This window comes from Chiloscyllium punctatum, chromosome 26 (genome assembly GCF_047496795.1).
Source record: "Chiloscyllium punctatum isolate Juve2018m chromosome 26, sChiPun1.3, whole genome shotgun sequence".
Classification (NCBI taxonomy): domain Eukaryota; kingdom Metazoa; phylum Chordata; class Chondrichthyes; order Orectolobiformes; family Hemiscylliidae; genus Chiloscyllium; species Chiloscyllium punctatum.
In genome coordinates this window covers 70953959-70979668 of record NC_092764.1, presented here as the reverse complement: position 1 = coordinate 70979668, position 25710 = coordinate 70953959, and the positions used below count along the sequence as shown (strand labels likewise).

The following is a 25710-nucleotide window of genomic DNA, read 5'->3' as shown; positions in this document are numbered from 1 at the left end:
TACCCTTGATGTACTGTATACATTCTTTGTAAAGTACACAGTCCAAGGAGTTTGACTATTTCTAGCCTCTCGGTTTACTGTGCTGAAAGGTCCTCAGCAGCATCCTTTCCTCATTGCATCATTGTTGTACTTACCTTAGGACCTCCTAACTATATCCCCAGCACCTTCAGGTAATCTGACCTGACAGTGAAGTAGACAAAGGATTAGTCTACCCAGTTCCCAAAGAATATTGTCATTCTTGCCTTGATTCATCTTGACACCTGAAAATCGACTCCACTACCCCGGAGAGTCAGCCCTCATACGCTCATAACCTTCCCGATGGGTTCAGCAAAAGGTTATATACGACGCGGGACAGGAGAGAGGGCAGCCCTCGGAACACTTCAACTCCAGGGCATCGATGTCGATTTCACCAGTTTCCTCATTTCCCCTCCCCCCACCTTACCCCAGTTCCAACCTTCCAACTCAACAATGTCCTCATGACCCGTCCTACCTGTCAATCTCCCTTCCCACCTATCTGCTCCACCCTCCCCTCTGACCTATTACCTCCAACCCCACCCCATTCACCTATTGTACTCTTTGCTACCTTTCCCCGCCACTTATCTCTCCACCCTGGAGGCTCCCTGCCTCTATTCCTGATGAAGGGCTTTTGTACGAAACGTCCATGCCGACCATATATCCCAACCCAATCTAGTCCCACCTGCCAGCACCTGCCCCATATCCCTCCAAGCCCTTCCTATTCATATACCCATCCTAATGCCTTTTAAATGTTGTAATTGTACCAGCCTCCACCACTTCCTCTGGCAGCTCATTCCATACTCGTATCACCCTCTGTGTGAAAATGTTGCCCCTTAGGTCTCTATCATATCTTTCCCCTCTCACCCTAAACCTATGCCCTCTCGTTCTGGACTCCCTGACCTTAGGGAAAAGACTTTGTCCATTTACCCTATCCATGCCCCTCATAATTTTGTAAACTTCTATAAGGTCACCCCTCAGCTTCCGACGCTCCAGGGGAAAAAGCCCCAGCCTATTCAACCTCTCCCTGTAGCTCAAATCCTCCAACCCTGGCAATATCCTTGTAAATCTTTTCTTAACCCTTTCAAGTTTCACAACATCTTTCCGATAGTAAGGAGACCAGTAAAGTGAAAAGTTTACAAGTTGCCACGGATTCTTAAATTAGCAAAATTAGAAAAATGAAGAAATAAAAACACCAGCACTAGGTTAAAAATACAAAAACAGAGGAATAATTTTAAAAATAGAAATAAAATGTTCAGAATTACAGTGCTTCCATCCTGGTCTCCAGACTGCACCAGGGACTTACCTCCGGTCTGCAATGGGGACTCACTGTCCAAGGTAAGTTGAAAGGGAAAAGCAATAGAACAAGCAAAAAGAGAAAAAAGAAAAATAACAGACGGAGGCGATGAGCTCCAGCTATCTTGAATCTTGAACAACGTAGAACAACACAGCACAACACAGGCCCTTTGGCCCTCGATGTTGTGCTGACCTTTTATCCTACTCTAAAATCAAACTAACCTACATACCCCTCATTTTACTATCATCCATGTGCCTATCCAAGAGACGCTTAAATGTCTGTAATGTATCTGACTCTACTATCACTGCTGGCAGTGCAATCCACACACCAACCACTGACATCTTCCGTAAACCTTTCCCCAATCACCTTAAAATTGTACGCCCTCATGATAGCCATTTCCAACCCGGGAAAAAGTGTCTAGCTATCCACACTATCTATGCCTCTCATCATCTTGTACCCCTCTATCAAGTCACCTTTCATCCTTCTTCACTCCAGTTAGAAATGCCCTAGCTCTCTCAACCTTTCTTCATAAGACATGCCTCCAGTCCAGGCAGCATCCTGGTAAATCTCCTCTGCGCCCTGTCTAAAGCCTCCTTTCCTATAATGAGGTGACCAGAATTGAGCACAATATTCCAAGTGTAGTCTAACCATGGTTTTATAGAGCTGCAGCATAACCTCACGGCTCTTAAACTCAATCCCCTGCTACTGAAAGCCAACACACTATAAGGCTTCTTAACAACCCTATCAACAGTGAGGGATCTATGGACATGGATCCCAAGATCCCTCTCTTCCTCCACACTGCCAAGAATCCTGCCTTTAACCCTGTAATATGCATTCAAATTTGACATTCCAAAATGAATCCCTTCACCCTTTTCCAGGTTGAACTCCATTTGCCACTTATCAGCCCAGCTCTGCATCCTGTCAATGTCCCGTTGCAATGTACACAGCCCTCCACACTATCCACAACTCCACCAACCTTCGTGTCATCTTCAAACTTACTCAATCACCCTTCTACTTCCTCATCCAAGTTACTTATAAAAATCACAAAGAGCAGAGTTCCCAGAACAGATGCCTGCGTAACATCACTGGTCACCGAGCTCCAGGCTGAATACTTTCCATCTACTACCACCCTCTATCCTCTATGGGCAGCCAATTCTGTATCCAGTCAGCCAAATTTCCCTGTATCCATGCCTCCTTACTTTCTGAATGAGCCTACCATGGGGAACCTTATCAAATACTTTGCTAAAATCCATCAATACCACATCCACTGCTCTATCTTCATCAATATAGTTTGTCACATCCTCAAAGAAATCAGTAAGGCTTGTGAGGCATGAGAGTAGCCATGCTGACTATCTCTTATCAAACTATGCTTTTCCAAATAATCATAAATCCTCTCTCTCAGAATCCTCTCCAATAATTTGCCCACCGATGACAAAAGACTGACTGATCTGTAATTCCCAGAGTTATCCCTATTCCCTTTCTTGAGCAAGGGAATAACATTTGCCACCCTCCAATAATCTGGTACTACCCTAGTGGACAGGGAGGACACAAAGATCATCGCCAAAGGTGCAGAAATCTCTTCCCTCCCTTCCCATAGTAACCTTGGGTATATCCCATTTGGCCCAGGGGACTTAACTATCCATGTTTTTCAAAATTTGCAGCACATCCTCCTTCTTAACATCAACCTATTTGAGCATATCAGCCTGTTTCACGCTGTCTTCACAAACAATAATGGCCCTCTCACTCTGAATACTGAAGTGAAGTATTCATTAAGGACATGCCCTACCTCCTCTAATTCCAGGCACAAGTTCCCTCCGCTATCCCTGATCAGTCCTACCCTCACTCTGGCCACCCTCTTGATCCTCTTGTTCCTCATGTAAGTGTAGAACACCTTGGGGTTTCCTGTCAGTGTGTACATGACAGAAGTTGATAGCTTTCTAGACACCAAGTGTTATGGGATTGTGTGGGGAAAATGGTGCTGAGGCTGAATTGCTCACACCCTATCATGTTGCTTGTAAATGGAAGAGAAGAGGTGAAAGACAAAGAGCGAGGGGGTTGAAAATTATTAGAGGAAAGGGAGTAGTGAAGAGCGAAATGGGAAATGAAAGGATGGAGACCAATACGGCAGAGAGAAGAGGACAATGTAAAAAACAGAAACGTAGGGAGGCATCAAAAGAGGCAAGCAAGATTGAGAAAAGGAACACAGAGGCTCAGGAACCAGACAGAAGACAATGGGGTTCTCTTACCTTGAACAAACAAGGAATTTCATCATGACAGAGAGTTACAGCGAGAACCCTCTGTTATGAAGGTCCAACATGCTTCAATAAAGCAGGCATGTTGTCCCAATGGAGCAGGGACTCTGACCAGAGACAGTGAATCCCTGCTAAACATTGACTGACTTAATGTTATTTTGCCTTAATGTAGGCAATATAGTACTGTCAAGATAGTGTCTTCTTTCACATTGTTACTTGTTCTGTGGCTTATGATGCACCTGTTGTCTTTCCTACACTACTTCTGCTCCCGCTGCCTAGTGCCGAAGTTCCTGTTTCTCCATTACTCCCAGCTCCATTGCAACCACCGGGGATTTCAGCTGCCGTCCCGCTCCACCATGCCTGCTAGACTTGCACCTACTCCTGCCCTTACCCTCACGCTCCACCTCCCAGCTCCAGGTCCCACCCTATGCTTTTGCTGGTTGGTATAAATAATCCTGATATTTCAGCTACGACTTGCACAAATCGCCTTCTGCACTGGCTAGAGCTGCTCAATTCATGGTACTGCATTGTCCTTTCAAACATTTCACTCTGTATTGTACTTTATAACTTATGTCATTTATAATTGGTTTTATTTTGAAAGTTATTTCAACTAGGAATGCACAGTCCTGCTACAGTGTGGTACAATAATTCAACTTATACCATTGTGTTCCTGGTGAGACATGTCTGAAGGAACTTTACTTCGGCTTTAACATTGATTTTTATGGAAATCTATGATTCACTTAAAAGTTGTTGTTCACTTAAAGGGATGCAACCAAAATTTTCTGTTGTTCTATTGTCCACTAGAGCTCTAGAGCATTTCTGTTCATTGGGTCACAACACATATTGACCACTTTGTCTAAGCATCCATTCTTAGATAGTGCACACGTTCCACTGCGTAGCAGTACTGGAGGGAATAAATATTGATGTTATTGGCTAGGGTATTGATTAAGTGGACCACTTTGTCCTAAATGGTGTCAAAGTTCTAAATTTGTTAGAGCTGCACTCATCTGACAAGTGGAGTGTATTTCATCACAAACCCAACTCGTGCATTTTAAGTGTTGGAAAGTTTATGATAAGTCAGGAGGTGACTTATTTGAACAAAGAAAATTACAGCCCAGAAACAGGCCCTCTGGCTCTCCAAGCCTGTGCCAACCCATATCCTCTATTTAAATCTGCCGCCTATTTTCTAAGGATCTGTGTCCCTTTGCTCCCTACATCTCTATGGAAAAAGTGAGGACTGCAGATGCTGAAGATCAGAGCTGAAAAATGTGTTGCTGGAAAAGCGCAGCAGGTCAGGCAGCATCCAAGGAGCAGGAGAATCGACGTTTCAGGCATCAGCCCTTCCTCATGCCCGAAACGTCGATTCTCCTGCCCCTTGGATGCTGTCTGACCTGCTGCGCTTTTCCAGCAATACATTTTCAGCTCCCTACGTCTCTATGCCTGTCTAAAAGGCAGATCTAGGCTTCCCACCTCTGAGGTGCTTCTGTAGGCACAGCATTCGCATGACTGACCCAGGTATGTTTCTGGTCAATGATGTCCTCCAAGTTTCGAGATCTTCATTGCCTGGCAATTACATTCTTTATCACTTAGCAGCCCAAGTTTGATTCAAAGACAAACTTCACAGCAGCTCTTTTGATATTGTGTTTCATGGTAACAGGTTTGACTTGACCTCTATGTCAATCATTCTGTTTTATTCCAACTTTACTCTTTCTTCAGCTTATTTTCAGAGAACTGCAGACAACAGCTTTCTGGGTTTTAATTAAACACAAAGTGCTCATTTATTACAGAATGAACCAAGCTCCAACTATCGGCTTTGAAGCAGACGTGGGCAGCCGCACAACGCACCACTTCATGTACCCAGAGAGTGCAAAAAATCTCGCACCAAATGTCAGCTTTGTTTTGGTTCCCTTTAAAACTTTGGACCTCCTGTGGATCACCAGCGCCTTGTCAATGGGGGAGATCAGATTGTAAGTACAGCTCAAAACTATCTGACTGCCTTTTCCCTCCACATACTTATACTCGCTGTAGGAAAAATGTTGTGAAACTTGAAAGTGTTCAAAAAAGATTTATAAGGATGTTGCCGGGGTTGGAGGGTTTGAGCTATAGGGAGAGGCTGAATAGGCTGGGGCTGTTTTCCCATGAGCATCAGAGGCTGAAGGATGACCTTGGAGAGGTTTATAAAACCATGAGGGGTATGGTTAGGGTGAATATTCAAGATCTTTTCCCCAGGGTAGGAGAGTCCAAAATTAGAGGCCATAGGTTTAGGGTGAGTGGAGAAAGCTATAAAAGAGACCTGAAGAGCAACTTTTTCATGCAGAGGGTGGTGTATGTAATGAGCTGCTAAAGGAAGTGGTGGAAGCTGGTATAATTACAACATTTAAAGGGTACCTAGATGGGTATATGAATAGGAAGGGTTAAGGGGGACATGGTCCAAATGTTGGCAAACGGGACTAGATTAATTTAGGATAGGTTGGCATGGACAGTTGGACCAAAGGGTCTGTTTCCATGCTGTACAACTCTATGACTGCATGACATGTTACTGAACCTAATTGACCTCTTATGATCAAAGATCTCCAAAGCAACTTATACCGCAGCCAACAATGGATGTGGACTATAATGGGGTACATCTCAAATCCTAAGGAAAACATAGCTCCAGTTTGGAGGATGAAGATGTAGAACTAGCACTGTTTATTAACTCTGGTTATCAAGGTTGTGAATGTTAATGGTATTGGTAAAATCTAGGAATAGTGGTCAAAGAGACAATATAATTCCAGGAATAATGATATGTGCTTTTGTTTCAGTGGGTATTCAACACATTACAGTTGAGACTATCACCGATCTCCAAATAGATGTTCCCAGTATAACTACCAATCTGTTAAACCTATTAGTTTTGACTGTATTGATGGATTTATTCAGAATTTGTGTGTAGTGGGTGGGAGGGCCAACTGATGTTGTCACCTTGAGCTACAGCAAACTCTGTTCTAACCCTCACTCGTTGTGGGTATACATTTCCAACAGTCAAAATGGACAGCTTAGTTTGAAAGGGCTGTTAACCTACTAGCAAATATTCTTGCACCAAGAATTTATTTTTAAGTTACATGTTTGAATCTTCTTATCTTGACTTAACAGTTTTACAAGGTAGATTGCCCAAAACAGGCAGAAACTTCATTAAAATGTTGACCTGGAATTCGCAGTAATGTAATCGGGTTTCTGTGTGTCAAAGAGTACAATGAAAGAGGAAATGATGGAGTAGGTGACTTGTGCCATGTTATAATTTCCAGAACCTTCTGTGTCCCTTCCCTCTCACCTTTGGCTAAAATGGGTAATTCTAATAGATGGAGGCAATAGCAATCCTGAATTAATGCTACTACTCTGCCGTTTTGAACAAAATAATAAACCCTTAGTGATTTGCCAGCAGCCTGATTTATCGCTGTAAAACTGTCCTCCGTTATACATATTTTCAACGTTCAAATAAATGATTTATAATCAGCCTGAGCCACAAGATTTGAGCCAGCAGCATTGTACCTCTGCAGTGCTCATTGTGCGCTTGAAAGAACAATTTAAAATGTTAATGTTTGCTTTATCCAAAGACATTAGCAACCCTCTCTTTGATTTTTGGTACATGAGTGAGACTAATGGGCACAGCCCTGAGCCAGTTGATCGATGCTGAATTTGCAGCAGCTAGGAAGGTTCTTTCAAGGTGATCAGATCAAAAACACCATACAGTACTCCTTTCTTTAGGAGGTGGAGGTGAGTACTGCAGATGCTGGAGATTAGAGTGGTGCTGGAAAAGCACAGCAGGTCAGGCAGCATCTGAGGAGCAGGAAAATTGACGTTTCGGGCAAAAGCCCTTCATCAGGAATGATGAGGGATTTTGCCCGAAACATCGATTTTCCTGCTCCTCGGATGCAGCCTGAACTGCTGTGCTCTTCCAGCACCAGTCTAATCTTGACTCATTTCTTTAGTAGTCATTCCTGTTATAATTGATGGGTTCTGGCAGTTGTCAAGTATCAGGAACTCCAATAATAAACAATGTACACTTCTGATTGCTACGTCTTTTGTTTCCAGTAGTCCTGACGTAGAAACTTAACAGGGACTGGATAAATTATTTACTTTCGTATGGCAGGAAATCTGGGGCAACACAATGTCTCAGTGGTTAGCACTGCTGCCACACAGCACCAGGGACCTGGGTTCAATTGTAGCCTCAGGCAACTGTCTGTGAGGACAATAGACAATAGGTCCAGGAGTAGGCCATTCTGCCCTTCAAGCCTGCACCACCACTCAATATGATCATGGCTGATCATCCTTAGTCAGTATCCTGTTCCTGCCTTATCTCCATAACTCTTGATTCCACTTTCTTTGAGAGCTCTATCCAACTCTTTCTTAAATGAATCCAGAGACTGGGCCTCCACTGCCCTCTGGGGCAGAGCATTCCACACAGCCACCACTCTCTGGGTGAAGAGGTTTCTCCTCATCTCTGTCCTAAATGGTCTACCCCGTATTTTTAAGCTGTGTCCTCTGGTTTGGCACTCACCCATCAGCGGAAACATGTTTCCTGCCTCCAGAGCGTCCAATCCTTTAATAATCTTATATGTCTCAATCAGATCCTCTCTCAGTCTTCTAAACTCAAGGGTATATAAACCCAGTCGCTCCAGTCTTTCAGCATAAGGTAGTCCTGCCATACTAGGAATTGACCTCGTGAACCTATGCTGCACTCCCTCAATAATCAGAATGTCTTTCCTCAAATTTGGAGACCAGAACTGCACACAGTACCCCAGGTGTGGTCTCACCAGGGCCCTGTACAGCTGCAGAAGGACCTCTTTGCTTCTATAGGTAAAAACAATGACTGCAGATGCTGGAAACCAGATTCTGGATTAGTGGTGCTGGAAGAGCACAGCAGTTCAGGCAGCTTCCAAGACCCAGCTTCTATACTCAATCCCTCTTGTTAGGAAGGCCAGCATGCTATTAGCCTTCTTCACTACCTACTGTACCTGCATGCTTACCTTCATTGACTGGTGTACAAGAACACCCAGATCTCTCTGTACTGCCCCTTTACCTAAATTGATTCCATTGAGGTAGTAATCTGCCTTCCTGTTCTTGCCACCAAAGTTATCCACATTAAACTGCATCTGCCATTCATCTGATCACTCACCTAACCTGTCCAGGTCACCCTGTAACCTCCTAACATCCTCCTCACATTTCACCCTGCCACCCAGCTTAGTATCATCAGCAAATTTGCAAATATTACTAATACCATCTTCTATATCATTAATATATATTGTAAAAAGCTGCAGTCCCAGTACTGATCCCTGCGGTACCCCACTGGTCACTGCCTGCCATTCCAAAATGGGGCCGTTTATCACTACTCTTTGTTTCCTATCAGCCAACCAACTTTCAATCCAAGTTAGTACTTTGCCCCCAATACCATGCGCCCTAATTTTGCTCACTAACCTCCTATGTGGGACATTATCAAAAGCTTTCTGAAAGTCCAGGTACACTACATCTACTGGATCTCCCTCATCCATCTTCAGAGTTACATCCTCAAAAAATTCAAGAAGATTAGTCAAACATGATTTCCCCTTCATAAATCCATGCTGACTCTGACCTATCCTGTTACTACTATCCAGATGTGTCGTAATTTCATCCTTTATAATAGACTCCAGCATCTTTCCCACCACTGAGGTCAGACTAACTGGTCTATAATTTCCTGCTTTCTCTCTCCCACCTTTCTTGAAAAGTGGTACAACATTAGCCACCCTCCAATCCGCAGGAACTGATCCCAAATCTATCGAACTCTGGAAAATAATCACCAACGCATCCACGATTTCTTGAGCCACCTCCTTCAGTACCGTGGGATGTAGACCATCAGGCCCTGGGGACTTATCAACCTCCAGACCTAACAGTCTCTCCAACACCAATTCCTGGCAAATATAAATTCCCTTAAGTTCAGGTCCTTCAGCCACTGTTACCTCAGGGAGATTGCTTGTGTCTTCCCCAGTGAACACAGATCTGAAGTACCAATTTAATTCTTCTGCCATCTCATTGTTCCCTATAATATATTCCCCTGTTTCTGTCTTCAAGGGCCCAATTTTAGTCTTAACTTTTTTTTTTGCCTTTCACGTACCGAAAAAAGCTCTTACTATCCTCCTTTATATTTTTGGCCAGTTTACCTTCGTACCTCATTTTTTCTCTGTGTATTTCCTTCTGAGTAATCCTCTGTTGTTCTTTAAAAGCTTCCCAGTCCTCCGTTTTCCCACTTATCTCTGCAATGTTATACTTTTTCTCTTTTAACTTTATATGTTTCTTAACTTCCCTCGTCAGCCACGGCCACCCTTGCCTCCTCCTCAGATCTTTCTTCCTTTTGGAATGAACTGACCCTGCATCTTCTGCATTATACACAGAAATATCTGCCATTGTTCCTCCACTGTCATCCCTGCTAAGGTATTGCACCATTGAACTTTGGCCAGCTCCTCCCTCATAGCTCCATAGTTCAACTTTATTCAACAGAAATATTGTCATTTCCAATTGTACCCTCTCCCTCTCAAATTGCAGATTGAAGCTTAATGTATTATGGTCACTACTTCCCAATGGCTCCTTCACTTCAAGGTCCCTGATCAATTCTGGTTCATTGCACAATACCAGATCCAGAATTGCCTTCTCCCTGGTAGGCTGTAGCACCAGCTGTTCTAAGAATCCATCTCGGAGGCACTCCACAAAGTCTCTTTCTTGAGGTACAATACCATCCTGATTCTCCTGGTCTACCTGCATGTTGAAATCCCCCATAACAACTGTAGTGACATCTTTGCGACAGGCCAATTTCAGCTCCTGATTCAACTTACATCCGACATCCAGACTACTGTTTGGGGGCCTGTAGATGACTCCCAAGAGGGTTTTTTTACCCTTAGTATTTTGCAGCTCTATCCACACTGACTCTACATCCCCTGATTCTAGGTCCCCCCGCGCAAGGGACTGAATATCATCCCTTACCAACATGGCCACCCCACCTCCTCTGCCTGTCAGTCTGTCCTTACGATAGCACGTGTAGCCTTGAATATTCATTTCCCAGGCCCTATCCACTTGAAGCCATGTCTCAGTTATCCCCAAATTATCGTAGCTGCCAATTTCCAAAAGAGCCTCAAGCTCATCCATCTTATGTCTAATGCTTCGTGCATTCATGTATAGTATTTTTAATTTGTTACTGTCCTCACCCTTCCCATCAACTCCTATTTCACTCAACCTTACAGCATGATCCCTTTTTGAGTTTTCTGCTTCATTGATACAGTTGTCTTTCTTGACTTCCCTTGTTCTAACTTTCCCTTCAATTTCCTTCTTAAACATCCAGTTTGTCCCCTCGCCTCCCCCCGCCCCCCGCTACTTAGTTTAAATGTAGCTGAGTTGTAGTAGCAAACCTGCCTGCCAGAATGCTGGTCCCCACCTATTAAGATGCAAACTGTCTCTCTTGTATAATTTATGCTTACCACAAAATATACCCCAGTGATCCAAGAGTTTAAATCCTTGCTTCCTGCACCAGTTCCCCAGCCACAGGTTCAAGTCCATTATCTCCCTGTTTCTGGCCACACCAGCCCGAGGAACTGGAAGCAAACCAGAGATAGCCATCCTGGACGTCCTGCTTTTCAGCCTTCTTCCTCGTTCTCCGAAGTCCCACTGTAATACGTTCCTCCTCTTCTTCCCAACATCATTTGTGCCGACATGTACCACCACCTCTGGCTCTTCACCTTTGTCCTGTACATTCTCCCTGTATCTGTGTGGGTTTCCTCCGGGTGCTCTGGTTTTGTCCTACAGTCCAAAGATGTCCCGGTTAGGTAGATTGGCCATGCTAAATTGTGCATAATATTCATGGATGTGAAGTTTAGTGGGTTTGCCAGGGGAAATGTAGGGTTTTGGGGATAGGCCGAGGGGGGGGGGGGCTGGTGGGAGTGCTCTTCAGAGGGTCAGTGTGGATGCGATGGGCCAACTAGCCTGCTTCCATACTCTAGGGATTCTATGATCTGCGTTCTGATTGAGCATCCATGGATTTGCTGGTTGTCTCCCTTTATTTAGCTGGGCTTCCCTGGATCTCGGTTTCCATTCAGTTTTATTCTGGCATTATTAACATGAAACAATTCTCAACATCAGACTCCTCTTCAGGAAACCTTCTGTCCTGAAAGGCTGTCCACCCATTATGGGAGGACACAGACCTTAAATGGTGGTTGTCTGAAAATCATTCGCAAAGATTGGGAGGGCAGGCAAGGGAGAGGTCTTTGGCCACTTCAGCGACATTGCCCCCTGGTGACAGAACTGGACTCCCAGAAGTGGGTGGTGCTCTCAGGTGTGGGTAAGAACCCTCAATGGCACAACCTGAAGAAGGAATAGCAGTACATCAGCAAACAGGGCATTGCCAGAGGGCTAGCACCATGGATATGCCAGCAAGGGAGGATAAGATACACTGACCACTGATGAAGGCGAGTGAATGTGTCTGCCGTGCCAACAACCTTCTCGCTCTGTTCAGTGTCACCTCCCACTGATGCACTTACAAAATTGGCCAGTAGTTGATTGAACAGCAGCAGTTCAAGACAGCAGCTTATTACCACCTTCTCAAGGGCAACTCGGGACTACCAATAAGTACTGGGACAACCAGCGACTCTATCATTTAAGAGAGAATAGCATAAGAGTTGAAAAAAAGGGTACACTGAAACACGTTCATTGCTGCCTATCCTTGACCTCTCAACAATCCAGCAGTTTCAGTCTCGAAAGTTGCATCTGACCCAACACACAGAGCCCCTTGAGGGCATGAGTTCCAAATTCCTGTCGTCATCTGTGTGCAAAAAAGTGTGATTCCTTATTTCACTCCTGAATGGCTTTGCTCTAAATTTAAGAAACTGTCCCCTTGTCGGCCTAACTAACCTATCAAATCCTTTTTTATCACTCATACTCCTTGAGATTTCAATCTCAGTGGAAGAGAGGCCAAGTTTGCACAACCTGTCTTCATAATGTAACCTCTTAGCAAGCCTGCACAGCCTTCCCTTGATATAACCACCAAACAGAATGCAGACACCCAGATGTGATCTGACAAGGTGTTACATAATTGCGTCGTCACTTGCTCAATCGGTAAAGACCAGTATTCCATTTGACTCTTTGATTGCCCTTAGCTTCCAAATCTCTCTGGACTTCCACAGTTTCCAGCTTCTGACCACTGCAAAAATATTCCTGCTTGCCTCTTTCAGGTCCAAAGTGGACAGCCTCACACTTTGCCACATTAGAAGCCCTGACCTGCTTATTTTTGCACCTTCTAAAATGCCCACGTGACCGGTGTGTGACTTTGCCTGCAGTGTTTTTGATGTTTCTCACTGGATTGGGTTCACAAAGCATCTTGCAAGCCATGCTGCCTAGCACCAAGAGTGTGGATGCAAGGGTGGGCCAGTTAGAACGATACAGCAACCCAGATCCTGATTTAATTTAAATCCCAAATAATCTAAATATTGTCAACAAATGTAAAGTAACAGAAAATCACATCAAAGGCATATTCTGTTGTTACAACTTCTTAATAGTTTCTTTCAATCATTCTTGAATTCATGTTACCTCCTGAGCTGAAGCCATTTTAAGTTTTTCAAACCCATCCTAGTATTTATAATGGCTACAGCTGTCATAACAAAACCTTCCAGATACATTGCCTGAAACTGTTGGAACTGATCCTATGTGAAAGCAGACAGGTTATCAGTCAGTAAATGGGAGCAAATTGTTTTCAACCTTTGTTCCAATCAAGTTGGTTAAATTAGGGCTTGTACCAACTAGACCTGTGTGTTGATTTAAATCACAATAGCATGGTGGCTCAGTGGTTAGCACTACTGCCTCACAGCGCCAGGAACCTCTTTGAATCCAGCCTCAGGTGACTATCTGTGTGGAGAATGCATGTTCTCCCCCTTGTCTGCGTGGGTTTCCTCCAGGTGCTCCAGTTTCCTCCCACAGTCCAAAGATGTGCGGGTTAGGTGAACTGGCCATGCTGAGTTTCTGGACTAAGAGTCCAGTGATAATAACATTAGACCATTGCCTCCCCAATAAGTACTATGATATATATCAACAATTAAACAGTGCTGGTCAATATAACAGTCAATTTACTTGGCAGGACAGATCCCAGGACGAATGAGCCGCATTAAAAACACATCAACATTACAATGTAGCATCTAGTATGGATGGTTGAATGCCTCAAAAAAATTTACACTTACTTTTCAGAATGTTCACGAATCATCAGATGTCCCCCAGTGGTCATAAGTTCTCTTCTTTCTGGGGTTTACTAAACCCACACTAGCACATGAAAATAATATGTGGTGACCCTCAGGTTAAACCACCACCAGTCACATCTCTCTAATGAGAGAGCAGCCCTATGGTCTGGTAAGACTATGGCGACATTACCTGTTTTAGTATTCATTGTTTCTCTACAGAATATATACTGCTGAATAAACATGGAAGTGATATGACTTTGCATGGAGGGTCTGAGGAGCAAGTTGGAGTGAGCCGAAGACATGGGTTGGCCTGGCGGGTTGAACAGCCATTTGGGTTGGGTGTGGAGTGACATAGGCAAGATCTTTTGAAGTTATCAATTTACGGTCCTCAGAGGGACCATAACCTCAGAGGGACAATGATCCACAAGTCTTGAAGAAGGAGTGGCACTGTGGCTCAGTGGTTGACTGACAGCGCCAGGGAGCCAGGTTCAATTCCTGCCTTGGACAACTGCCTGTGTGGAGCTTGCACATTCTCCCCCGTCGGCATGGGTTTCCTCTGGGTGCTCCGGTTTCCTCCCACAATCCAAAGATGTGCAGGTTAGGTGAATTGGCCATGCTAAATTGCCCATAGTGTTCAGGGATATGTAGGTTAGGTGTATTAGTCTGGGTAAACGTAGAGCATAGGGGAATGGATCTGGTGGGTTACTCTTAGGCCTGTTTCTACACTGTGGGGATTCTATAAGCTGAGCTGAAAATGTGTTGCTGGAAAAGCGCAGCAGGTCGGGCAGCATCCAAGGAGCAGGCGAATCGACGTTTCGGGCATGAGCCCTTCTTCAGGAAAGCCCTTCATTCCTGAAGAAGGGCTCATGCCCGAAACATCGATTCTCCTGCTCCTTGGATGCTGCCTGACCTGCTGCGCTTTTCCAGCAACACATTTTCAGCTCTGATCTCCAGCATCTTGCAGTCCTCACTTTCTCCTCGAAGATTCTATAAGCTGACCCAAACTCCAAGACTCAGTGGGGGTGGGGCAAGGTTGGCTAGGAGATGCCTGCTGTTGCACTGGTGCCAGCCAAGTGGGCAATGAGGGTGTAAGTCCATTGGTGAAAAGTGGGAATGCTGAGAATGGGGGTTGGAAATTCCAGAAATTCCAGAAGCAGATCCCATCCACTATTTCTTAAAGGTCCATGGAGTCGATTTGAATCAGCTGAGTATCTCAGTTCATTCTCAGGGAAATCACTTGGAAACATTGACAGGAGGAGGGAACAAGAAAGGTTGCCATGTTTGAAAAGCAGGAATGAAAACCTATAGGAAGGCAAGAACTCGGAGTGGGAGTTATCATCTCAGCCTCAACTCCATTTTTCTGTCTGCTCTCCATAACCCTTTAATCCATTACTAATGAAAAATATGTCCACCTCCTCCTTAAATTTATTCAGTATCAGAGAATCCACCGCATTCTGGGTAGTGAATTCCACAGATTCATGAGTCTTTAGGAGAAGTAATTTTTCATCATCTGTTTTAATCTGCCACCCTTTAGCCTAAAACTGTGACCTCTCATTCTGGATTCCTCCAGACGACGAAACATCAGTCTAATTCGTCAACCCCACTTTAGCATCATGTATACCTCAACTAGATCTCCTCTCATCTTTCGAAACTCTAGCGAGTATGCCGAAACTGCTCAATCTCTCCTCATTAGATTCTGGAATTAACCCAGTGAATAAAGCACCGATCTGCACTTATTCAACTGGCAAAGCAATGCCCAGTATTGACATGAATCCAGAAGGTGACTGACCCTGATCTAGTGAGTTACCTGAATCAGCCAGGCCTGGAGCTAAAATATTTTTATAGATCCTGTTCCTGAGGAACATTCCAATTATTTCTGCAAAGTCAGGGAATGCCTTCATTGATCTCAGTTGGAAGGTTAATAATCTTTCTTTACTTCCCAGATGGTGGAAGTTCTTCGGTCTTCACTGCCAGTGGTCTGTCAGATACCATATATATTTTTTTAAAACTTATTGTGATTTCTTTAACAGGCACCTCATATTCTACAGCACTCACCGTATAAAAATATTTTGGTCTCTCAATTTGAACTGAATGCAGTCTTTTTTTTATGAGCACCATCAATCTCAGTATCACTCCAAGAACTTTAATTACATTATACCATAGCATGACAGCAATCAGCCACCGCTTCCCGTTCCATTACAGCACAATTTATTGTCCCCGTGCTAAAAGGGGATGTGAATAATTTATACAGTTAACTGCGTGCTTTAAAACTGAGCCGAATGATGAAATTGGCAGCACTGGGTCTGAAAAGATCGGAACGACATCTGGTCAAGATAACATTCAGCTCCTCAGCAATCACAGCAGAACTATTTAAAGCAGGGGGCAAAAGAATGGACACTCCATGAGTGGTACCAACCCCTTCTTTCTCAAGAAAATAAGGCTGAAAAGAAACCATGCAGCTGTTAAGAGCCTGTCTTTTTTAGTTTTTGCTTTTTAAAACTCTGGACTGAGCTGAGAAAGAACTGTTGTAAAAACCAGACTGGCTGTATTTTTGGAGAGCGACCCCCTAATGCACATATTGGGTAAAACAACTATTTAAATAGGAAATAATTGAACTTGCAGTTGCAAATTCAGTTGGGAGCTAAGGGATTGTGCAGACAAACAGTACAGAGGAGAAGGTTTTGCTGCAGTTGTACAAAGCCCTGGGTTAAATCACATTGGAGTACAGGCTACCATTATTAGCACTGCACCTTTGAAAGGATATATTAACTTTACAATTCATGCACCGCAAATACACCAGAGTGTTACCCAGGCTCCAGGTATTAGCTGGAAAGTTAAGTTGACAAAAACTAGACTGAAAACAAAAAATACTGGAGATCACAGTGGGTCAAACAACATCCATGGAGGGAAAGCAAGCTAACGTTTCGAGTCTGGATGACACTTCGTCAGAACTGCTAGACTCATCCAGACTCGAAACATTAGCTTGCTTTCTGCCCATGAATGCTGCCTGACCCACTCTGATCTCCAGCATTTTTTATTTTCAATACAGATCCCAACATCTGAAGTAATTAGCTCTTCCATAAACTAGACTTGTACTCACTGGAATAAAGAGGTTTGAGGAGCAACTTAATTAAGAATGTTTAGTCTTCAAATGGATGTAGGTTTGCTTGCTAAGCTGGAAGGTTCATTTTCCGACGTTCCATCATCATACTAGATAACATCATCATTGAGCCTCCAGATGAAGCACTGGTGGCATGGCCCGCTTTCCATTTATGTGTTTAGGTTTCCTTGGGTTGGTCATGTCATTTCCTGTGGTGATGTCATTTCCTGTTCTTTTTCTCAGGGGGTGGTAAATGGGATCCAAGTCAATGTGTTTGTCGAGAGTTCCAGTTGGAATGTCATGCTTCTAGGAATTCTCATGCGTGTCTCTGTTTGGCCATGCCACCAGTGGTTGGAAAGCAGGCTGTACCACCAGTACTTCATCCGGAGACTCACTGATGATGCTGCCTAGTATGGTGATTAAACATCTGAAAACTAACCTTCCAGCTCAGCGAGCAAACCTACATCCAGAATCGCAATCTGAGCTAAAAATCTTCTCAAAACTCACTGACTTCAAATGGAATTATTGTGATAGCTAGGCAATATTATTTTTCTTTATGTCAAGAACATTGGGACCTTAAAATTCAAGCTCAGGCATTAGGAGCTACTTCTTCAGTCAGAATGAAAGAAGTGTAAAACTCTGCTCCAGAAAAAGCATTGGACACTAACTAGTTAATCAAAATTTAATCTGAGATTTTTGCCCACCAGTTTTATTTAATGGATCTGAAGCCAAGATAAATGGACTTAGGTATCTATCAATCATGATCTCTTTGAATGGCTGTCCAGGTTCAGGAGCTGAATGGCACATTTACGTTTCTATATTTTGCCAGCAACAACTTAGTGCCTTCAGTATAACGATACCTCACAGTATTTCAGTTCTGAGTTAGCAAAACAAATTCGACACTGAGTTAAACAACAAAAGCAGATTTTAAAGAGTGTGCTATGGGAGAAAAGAGGTGCAGAGATTTAGGAGGAAATTGCAATCTAAGATGTGGACCACCTAAAGCACAGCTACCAACAGTGAGTGAAAGAAATCAGGGGCGTGCAAGGGACCACTGTTGGAGATGCACAAGATCACAGAGAGTTGTGGGCTGGTGAAGATTACACAAATGGGGAGGAACAAAGGCATGGAGGGATTTGAAAATTATATGGAGCAAGGAAACCCAGGATTAATGGATTGGACAGCATTTAAACCTTAACATGTTATTCTTCCAGAACAGAGAACAAATGGCCAATTCATTTCACCTTTGTTAACCTAGAGCATTTAGATTCTATCAGCATTAAAGGCAAAAGCGCCTTAAGTAAGTCTCTTAGGAGCAGCGTCTTTATCCATACTGTGGTAACAAATGCTTCATTCATTAGCTGAGGTCAATAGCAAATAAACATTTTCTAGAAAGCAGGCTAAGAACTGCAGTTGCTGGAAATCTGAAAGTAACACAGCGAATGCTGGCAAAACTTAGCAGGTCTGGCAGCATCTGTGACGAGAGAATCAGAATTAATGTTTCAGGTCTCGAATAACTCTTCTTCAGAATTCTGGGTTCAGGGCTGTAAAGAAGAGTCATACTAGACTTGAAATGTTTCTGTCTCCACAGATGCAGCCAGACCTGCTGAGTCTCTCCAGCACTTTCTGTGTGTATTTAAGGAGAAACTGGTTTAGCTACAGGGTGGGAGGAGTAAAAACACTAACATGGGTCTGTTAGGCTGAATGGCCTTCGAAACTGTAGATTCTATTCAATTCTATGTATGTAATTAAACCGAAAGTGGCCTTGCCAGACCATTAAATATTATGTGCGATGTCATTATCTTTATTCTTATTATCTCTGAATACATGGACTAGTTTAGTCTCACTTAGAAACATAGAGATGTACAGCAGGGAAACAGACTGTGGTCCAATTCATCCATGCCGATCAGATATCCTAAGTTAATCTAGTCCCATTTGCTAGCATTTTGCCCATATCCCTGTAAACCCTTCCTATTCATGTACCCATCCAGATGCCTTTTAAATGTTGTAATTGTACCAGTCTCCACCACCTCCTCTGGCTGCTCTTTCCATACACGCACCACCTTCTGCGTGAACAAGTTGCCTCTTAGGTCCCTTTTAACTCTTTCCCCTCTCACATTAAACCTATGCGTTCTAGTTTTGTAGCCCCCTACCCTGGGAAAAAGACCTTGGCTATTCACCCCATCAATGCCCCTCATGATTTTATAAACCTCTATAAGATCATCCCCTCAGTTTCCAACACTCCAGGAAAATTAGCCCCAGCCTCTCCCTCTAGCTCAACTTTTAATAAGTACGGTCACAATAATATTACCACAAAAACGTTTCTGTTACACATGGGTGAAAATTAAATGACACTCTTCAGTTTGGTTTTTCAACATGCAACTTGATGGACAGATGCCACATCCAATGTAGTACTCAGTCACGGTCCCAGAGCCTTTAAGCCTGGCAGAAGTTGGGGAGTTGCAATATGAAGCAACAAATCGGCCAGGGATTCTGCTGCTGCTTATTGCTTCTGGAAAGTGCTGGTGTGTATATTTTAAAATCACAGCAGGATTGTGATGCTAACACAATCAAATGATCAATTGTCCAACATCTTCTATAATTCCTGACCACTTAAATAAACTACTTGAGGACTCTTACCTATACAGATTTTGTGCCTTGAGTAGATGTAGAATGTAAAAGGACAGTTTTTTCTTATTCATTCACAGGCTGTAGGCATCGCTGGCTGGGCCAGCATATATGGCCCATCCCACAGTTAAACGTCAACCACATTGGAGTCACATGGAGGACAGGCCAACTAAGGGCGATAGTTTTCTTCCCTAAAGGCTGTTCGTGAACCAGATGGCCATTTCCAAAAATCAGCAACGATTTCATGACCACCGGTAGACTCTTAACTCCAAATTTTTATTAGATTCAAATTCCACCATCTGCCATGGTGGGAATCAAACCCAGGTCCCCATGACATTACCTGGGTCTCTGGATTAATCATCTAGCAATAATATCATTAGGCCATGACCTCCCCTCAGTATGTTACAGGTGTCTGTGTAAAGATCCTGACTCCCATGGATATTGTTCTCTCTCGCACGATCCAAAAGAGCCCACGGCATAATTAGAATTAAAGTATAATACTTAAAACTTAAATTCAAACTTCATGTTCCTTCAGATTCCTGCATATTCAGTTTAAGTGCCTCAATTCTACATTGTATGTATGCCGGTTGCATATTGATGAATATCAGTTAATGATACAAAATTGACATATTCAGCAGATTAGTTTAGCTGCCTAGCATCAGACATCTGCCTTGTACACAGTCTTTTCCTTTGCCAATTTGTGAACATGAGCAATAAGTGACTTTACAGAAACGCAGCCACAGATCCCAGCTTGTAGATTTGTCGGCTGCTGCACCCATGGAGATGTCGCGATTAGACTCATTGGTCCATGCATCGGGGATGGGGATAAGGAGGGATAGCACTGCACCAACATGATGAAGGGCTCCAGCCCGAAATGTCGATTCTCCTGCTCCTTGGATGCTGCCTGACCTGCTGTGCTTTTCCAGCAACACACTCTCGACTCTGATCTCCAGCATCCGCAGACCTCACTTTCTCCCTGCACCAACATCAGTCAGTCGACATTCATAGACAGAGGTGCAATGGTAGTGTTCCTGCCTCTGAGCCAGAAGACTGAGGTTCAAGTTCTGCCAGCTCCAGAGGTGTGTCAGAGCAGGTCCCCAAACATTGGTTAAAAATGCTCACACTCACAGAGAAGAAATGACCACTTCCTGCTCTTGTGGGAGTAAGCTTCTGGATGGGAGAACAAGCGATCAAATCAGGGAAGAATTCTTTCCATCGTAATGTCTAAATACCGGTTGGTCACAAAGAAAGGATTTGCCTTGTATTTTCGTAAGAATGTTAACTTTCCAGAATGCTTGTCTGAAAATTCCCTCAAATTCTAGGCTGAATGATCCAAAATAATTCAAGTGCTGTGTGTCAAGGTTTTAATTGTAATTAGTGGCTTTCATACGAGCTCTCAGACAGGTATGTTTCCCCTCAGGGCACTCCATGACCATCCTGCTCGTTTTCTCAGGCTGAGAGTTTCATTAGGAGCTGCAAACCATCCATTCCGTCCATTTCACTGGGAGCGATAATATTTTGGCACCTGTACACTGCCCTCCCTTAGTGACCAGGGTTTCACAGATCAGAATAGCAGTTTCCATCTGCAGTCAGTGAAGTATCAGAGATGCGGCAGTTCCAGTAGAACAGTTCAAACAACATTCAGAGCTGAAGTAGACTTTACTAAAGATCTAATCTTCAGAAATTCAGCATTAGCTTCCCTTGACCTTAATGTGTCTCTTTTCTTCACAGCACTTACGCACCTGTCAAACAGTTTCTACGGGTGGATAAAGACAAGGTGAGTGAAAGTGGGTTTACATTGGTATTGACTGACAAGGAGATTTGGTGCAGCTAGGTTGATTATTACAAGGGCTTGAGGCTCCAAACTTCATTTGAATGGTTGCTGCAGCCAAGAAAGATTTGGGACAATTATTACCGTCCTCTCGTCCCATCCAGGCTTTAGGAAAGGAGAGGGACACTACGAACACTGTGGTTAAGGAGGAGGAATATGTAATATTGAATGGGATAAACAGAGTGAGAGAGAATATATTCGGGGGTTTAACATCTTTGAAAACGCATAAATTGCCGGGGCCTAATGAAATGCATTCCAGGCTGTTAAAAGCAGCAAGGGAAGAAATAATTCAAGCTCTGACAGTACTTTCCACCCCTCTCTGGCAGAAGGTGTGGTGCCAGAGGACCCTTACATTGCACTAATGTTTATAAATGCACAAGTGAAAGATGGTCCATTGAGACGTTCGACCTAGTCAGAAAATGATTGGAAAAAGTTCTGAGTCATGATATTAATTTAGAAAGACCTAAACTACTCAAGAACAGTTGCCTGGGTTTGTAAAGGGAAGGTCGTGTCTTGACTCACCTGACAGAATTTTTGAGGAAGTCTCACATGGGGTTTGGTAAGGGTCCTCTGACAATGCATGGATTTCAGTAAGGATTTTGTCAAAGTCCCCACATGGGAATGGTGTGAGCCATGGCATCCCAAGGCAATTGACAATTTTGATCAAAAATCAATTGCAGGAAGCACGTTTTGGTAAGTTACAGTGGGCTCAGTACTGGATCTCTTCCCTTTTGTGTCATGAATCAATGATTTAGCCTTAAATGGAGAGTGCCTGATTGAAAAGTTTGCAGGCGTTTATAACGAAATTTAGATTTGTGGTTGATTGAGTGTGAACCGCAGCAAGATGTGAATCAGGTGAACAGAACAGAACTGTGGACAATGGAATTCAGTCCAGAGATTTGCAAGTATTTCAGGAGATTTGACAAGATAAGGATACCCCAGATTGCTAAGTGTGGTAGAGCAACAGAGGTCCCTGGGATCCACCGATTCCTTAAGAAAGCAGTACAGATTAGTGGCTAAGGATACAGACAGAGTACTTTTATAAGGCAAGTCATTGAACGTAGGGAGCAACAAGGTTGTGTCAAACACAAATTAGACCACAGCTAGAGTACTGCCTGTAACTCCAGTCACCACATTACTGGAAGGACCTGGTTGAAAGAGAAAAGTTACAGAGGAGATTTACAAATCTCTGGCCTGGTCTGGAAACTTAGAGACATGAGGAAAGATTGGACAGGTTGGAGTTGTTTTCTTTGGGACAGAGGTAGCTGAGAAGAGATTTAACTGAGATGTACGAAGTTAATGGGTCTAAGTAAAATGGAGAGGAAGAATTTATTTCTGTTTGCAGAAGCCAGTTACAGAGCCTCAGATTTCATGTTCTTGGCAGGAGGATTAGAGAAAAGGCTGAGGAGAAATATTTTCACCCAGAGTGCAGTGGAGCCCTGGAACTCTCTGCCTGAGAAAGTGGAAATGCAATTGAGAAACGTGAAACAAGAAGGCTGTGTACCAAGAGGGGGAAAGAGGGATTAGGCAATAGCATTGACAAGATGGGCTGAACGGTCTCCTTGCATGTCTTAAATTTCCAATTATTCTAACCTGACTCAGCAAGTAATGGTTAAGTCTGTGTTTGAATTTCGATTTATTCGAGTTTTAGCCAATTAGCATTTTGGGGCACAGTCTACAAGTGAAGAATATACTAATGGAATAAATAAATCTATTTGTTTTATAAAGTTTGATCTGCTCCTTTTCCTTACCTTGGAGATCCAGCATGGAATGTGTGGAACAATTTCATCAGTCAAAGGGAAGCTCCTGATCTTTTTAAAGTATTTCCAGGAAAGGCTTTTTTCCTCTGGCAGCCCTTGCGCATCTTGCGCTTTGTTTTTCATACAATTAGACTGACCCAGATTTAAACAGAGATTTCCAAAGTCAAAAGGACATTATTAACTCACTGAACCATCCTGTGCCCTGGCCAATATCATTTTACCATTGAGTGCTAAACTGCTAACGGAGTAACTCATCCACACTGCCCAACAGCGTAGGAGAGTAGAATATAGACATTGAGCCCATTGAGATTGCTCCACTATTATGTACAATAGAGGCTCATCAGACACTTCAAGGTCTTTTACTCATGCTGCCACCATAATCCTTTACACCACAAATCATCAATATCTAATTTAAGCATGCTCAAAGTCTGAGCTTCACACAGCCCTCTGGGATAATGAACTCCCTCTGCTTAAAAACAATTTCTCCACATCTCAGACCTAAGTGGTTTCCCCCTTATTCTTAAATTGTTGCCCCGATGCTAGGCTCCCCAAGTAAGAGGGAGACCTCATCTGCAACCATTCAGTCTATCCTTGTAAAACCATTTTGCAGGTTTCAGTGAGATCGCCTGCCATTCCTCAAGACTCTGGATACCAGCCCAGTTTACCTAATCTCCCTTCATAGGTCAGTCCCACCATCTCGGGAACAAGTTTCGTGAACTTTAGTTGCATTCTGTCTGTGGCAATAATACGTTTCCTCAGATAAGGAGACCAGCACTGCACACGGTACTCCAGGTGCCCTTTAACTCAGCTCCTACATAATTGAAGCAACATTTCATGACTCAAACCCTCTTGCAATAAAGGCTTAAATTCTGTTAGTCTCCTGAAGAGCTTGCTGCTCTGGCATGTTAGCTTTCAGTGAGTTATCGACAAGGATCCAGGTCTGTTTGTACATCGACACTTTCCAACCTCTTACCATTTAATAGATCCACTGTACATCTGTTTCTCCACATTTTTCCACATTGTATTCCGTCGGCTGCATTCTTGCCTATTCACTAGCCTTGTCCAAACCGTCCTGAAAATGTCTTACACCTTCCTTGGAACACACATTCCTGGTTGGCTTTGAATCATCTGCAGGCGTGTCGATCCATAATGCAAGTTTAATGCCAAAGCGACAAGTGGAAAATCAACCTTATTTTACCTTCGTCCCAGCTCAGTGAGAACGCCTAGACGGCACCAATCTGAATTTCCCTACTCCCTTCACAAATCAAGATCCTAGCAACCTCTCTGAAAAAGTCCCTATTTGCTGTAGGCCCACCAGCTGTAAAAACTGAGGTGAACACGTCAAAACTTATTTCATATAGGCCTAGCACAGAGAAAACTTTCATCACATTATCTTCGGCTGCCTTGAAATTCTGCTGCTCTTGATGTTAATGACCTGTGTTTAATTCTCTGTTGTACCACTACTTCCCAATACGAGAAGATCATTAGTAAATGGCTTAGTGAATCCCAACAGCCTGAAGATTAGGTTTTATGGGGAGGCAATGGTGAGGTGATGTTATCACTGGACTATTAATCAAGCGACCCGGGGACCTGGGTTCAAATCCTGCCATGGCAGATGGTAGAATTTGAATTCAATAAAAAAATCTGGAATCAAACAATTACTAGGCATGGGCAATAAATGCTAGCCTAGCCAGTGATACCCACATCCAGTGAATGAATAAAAACCGCATATGATAAAAATACTGGGAAGTGCACTGCTCAGTGTAACACAAAGCTGTTTAAAACAATGATTCATCCCCAGTTTGAAGCCGAATTCAGTATGTAGCAGTTTGGCCTCCGCACCAGCCAGTCCTGGGTTGAAAGCTGGCTAGGATTCATAGAATCATGCAGTACTGATGAGGCCCTTCAACCCGCTGAGTCTGTTCCGCAAGAAGTGCACTGAATCTACACTGGTCCTACTTTTCCATAGCTATCAAGTGCTCATGCAAATACTTTTTAAAGTTTGAGAGGTTACCTGCCTTAACTACATTCTTAGGCAGTGCATTCCATATACTCACCACCCTCTGGGTGAAAAAATGTCATTGGTGATGCAGGATGTAAGTGGTCTGCCTGTGTGACCACCAGCTGATGGCAGCACTGGGTTCATGCATGACACTGTCTGGATGAGTACATCGAGTGATCTGGTATTAAACTGGTTAAATATTGTTGTTTAAGGTCTGACCTTTAACCTTTGTTAATTAAACTTGTTAAAGACAGTGGTTTAAAGTCTGACCTCTAATCTACACTCAGGTACAAATCTACAACCCAGCATTCTTCAAGTATATCCATGACAAGTGGACAGAGCATCATGGGAGATATCCATCAACGGGAATGCTGGTCCTGTTTTTTGCTCTCCACATCTGTGATGAGGTAAGAGCCATAGCTTGAGGCAGGAACAATACTTTCAATTAAAAGGCCAGGTTGAAGAGTCAAAGGCACAACAAAAGTGGATGTTGACAGAGAGAGAGGACAACTTTAATCATTCTCTTTACTGAATGCTGTCACTCATTAACTGCATGGCTCACGCCTCTGAATAGTACTGAATGGAGATGTATAAAACTAATTATGTTG

At 43.4% G+C, this 25710-nt stretch overlaps 1 protein-coding gene across 7 annotated transcripts in view; it reads left to right on the top strand.

Moving 5' to 3' along the window:
• The window catches only part of st3gal2 (ST3 beta-galactoside alpha-2,3-sialyltransferase 2), a 325477-nt gene that overhangs the window by 287868 nt on the left and 11899 nt on the right, over positions 1–25710 (top strand). For all 7 annotated transcript variants that reach the window (XM_072547616.1, XM_072547615.1, XM_072547612.1 and 4 more), the window contains 3 exons: positions 5349–5528; positions 21241–21286; positions 25390–25509. In XM_072547616.1, coding sequence (XP_072403717.1) covers positions 5349–5528; positions 21241–21286; positions 25390–25509 — 346 coding nt within the window. The remainder of the gene's footprint in view (positions 1–5348; positions 5529–21240; positions 21287–25389; positions 25510–25710) is intronic.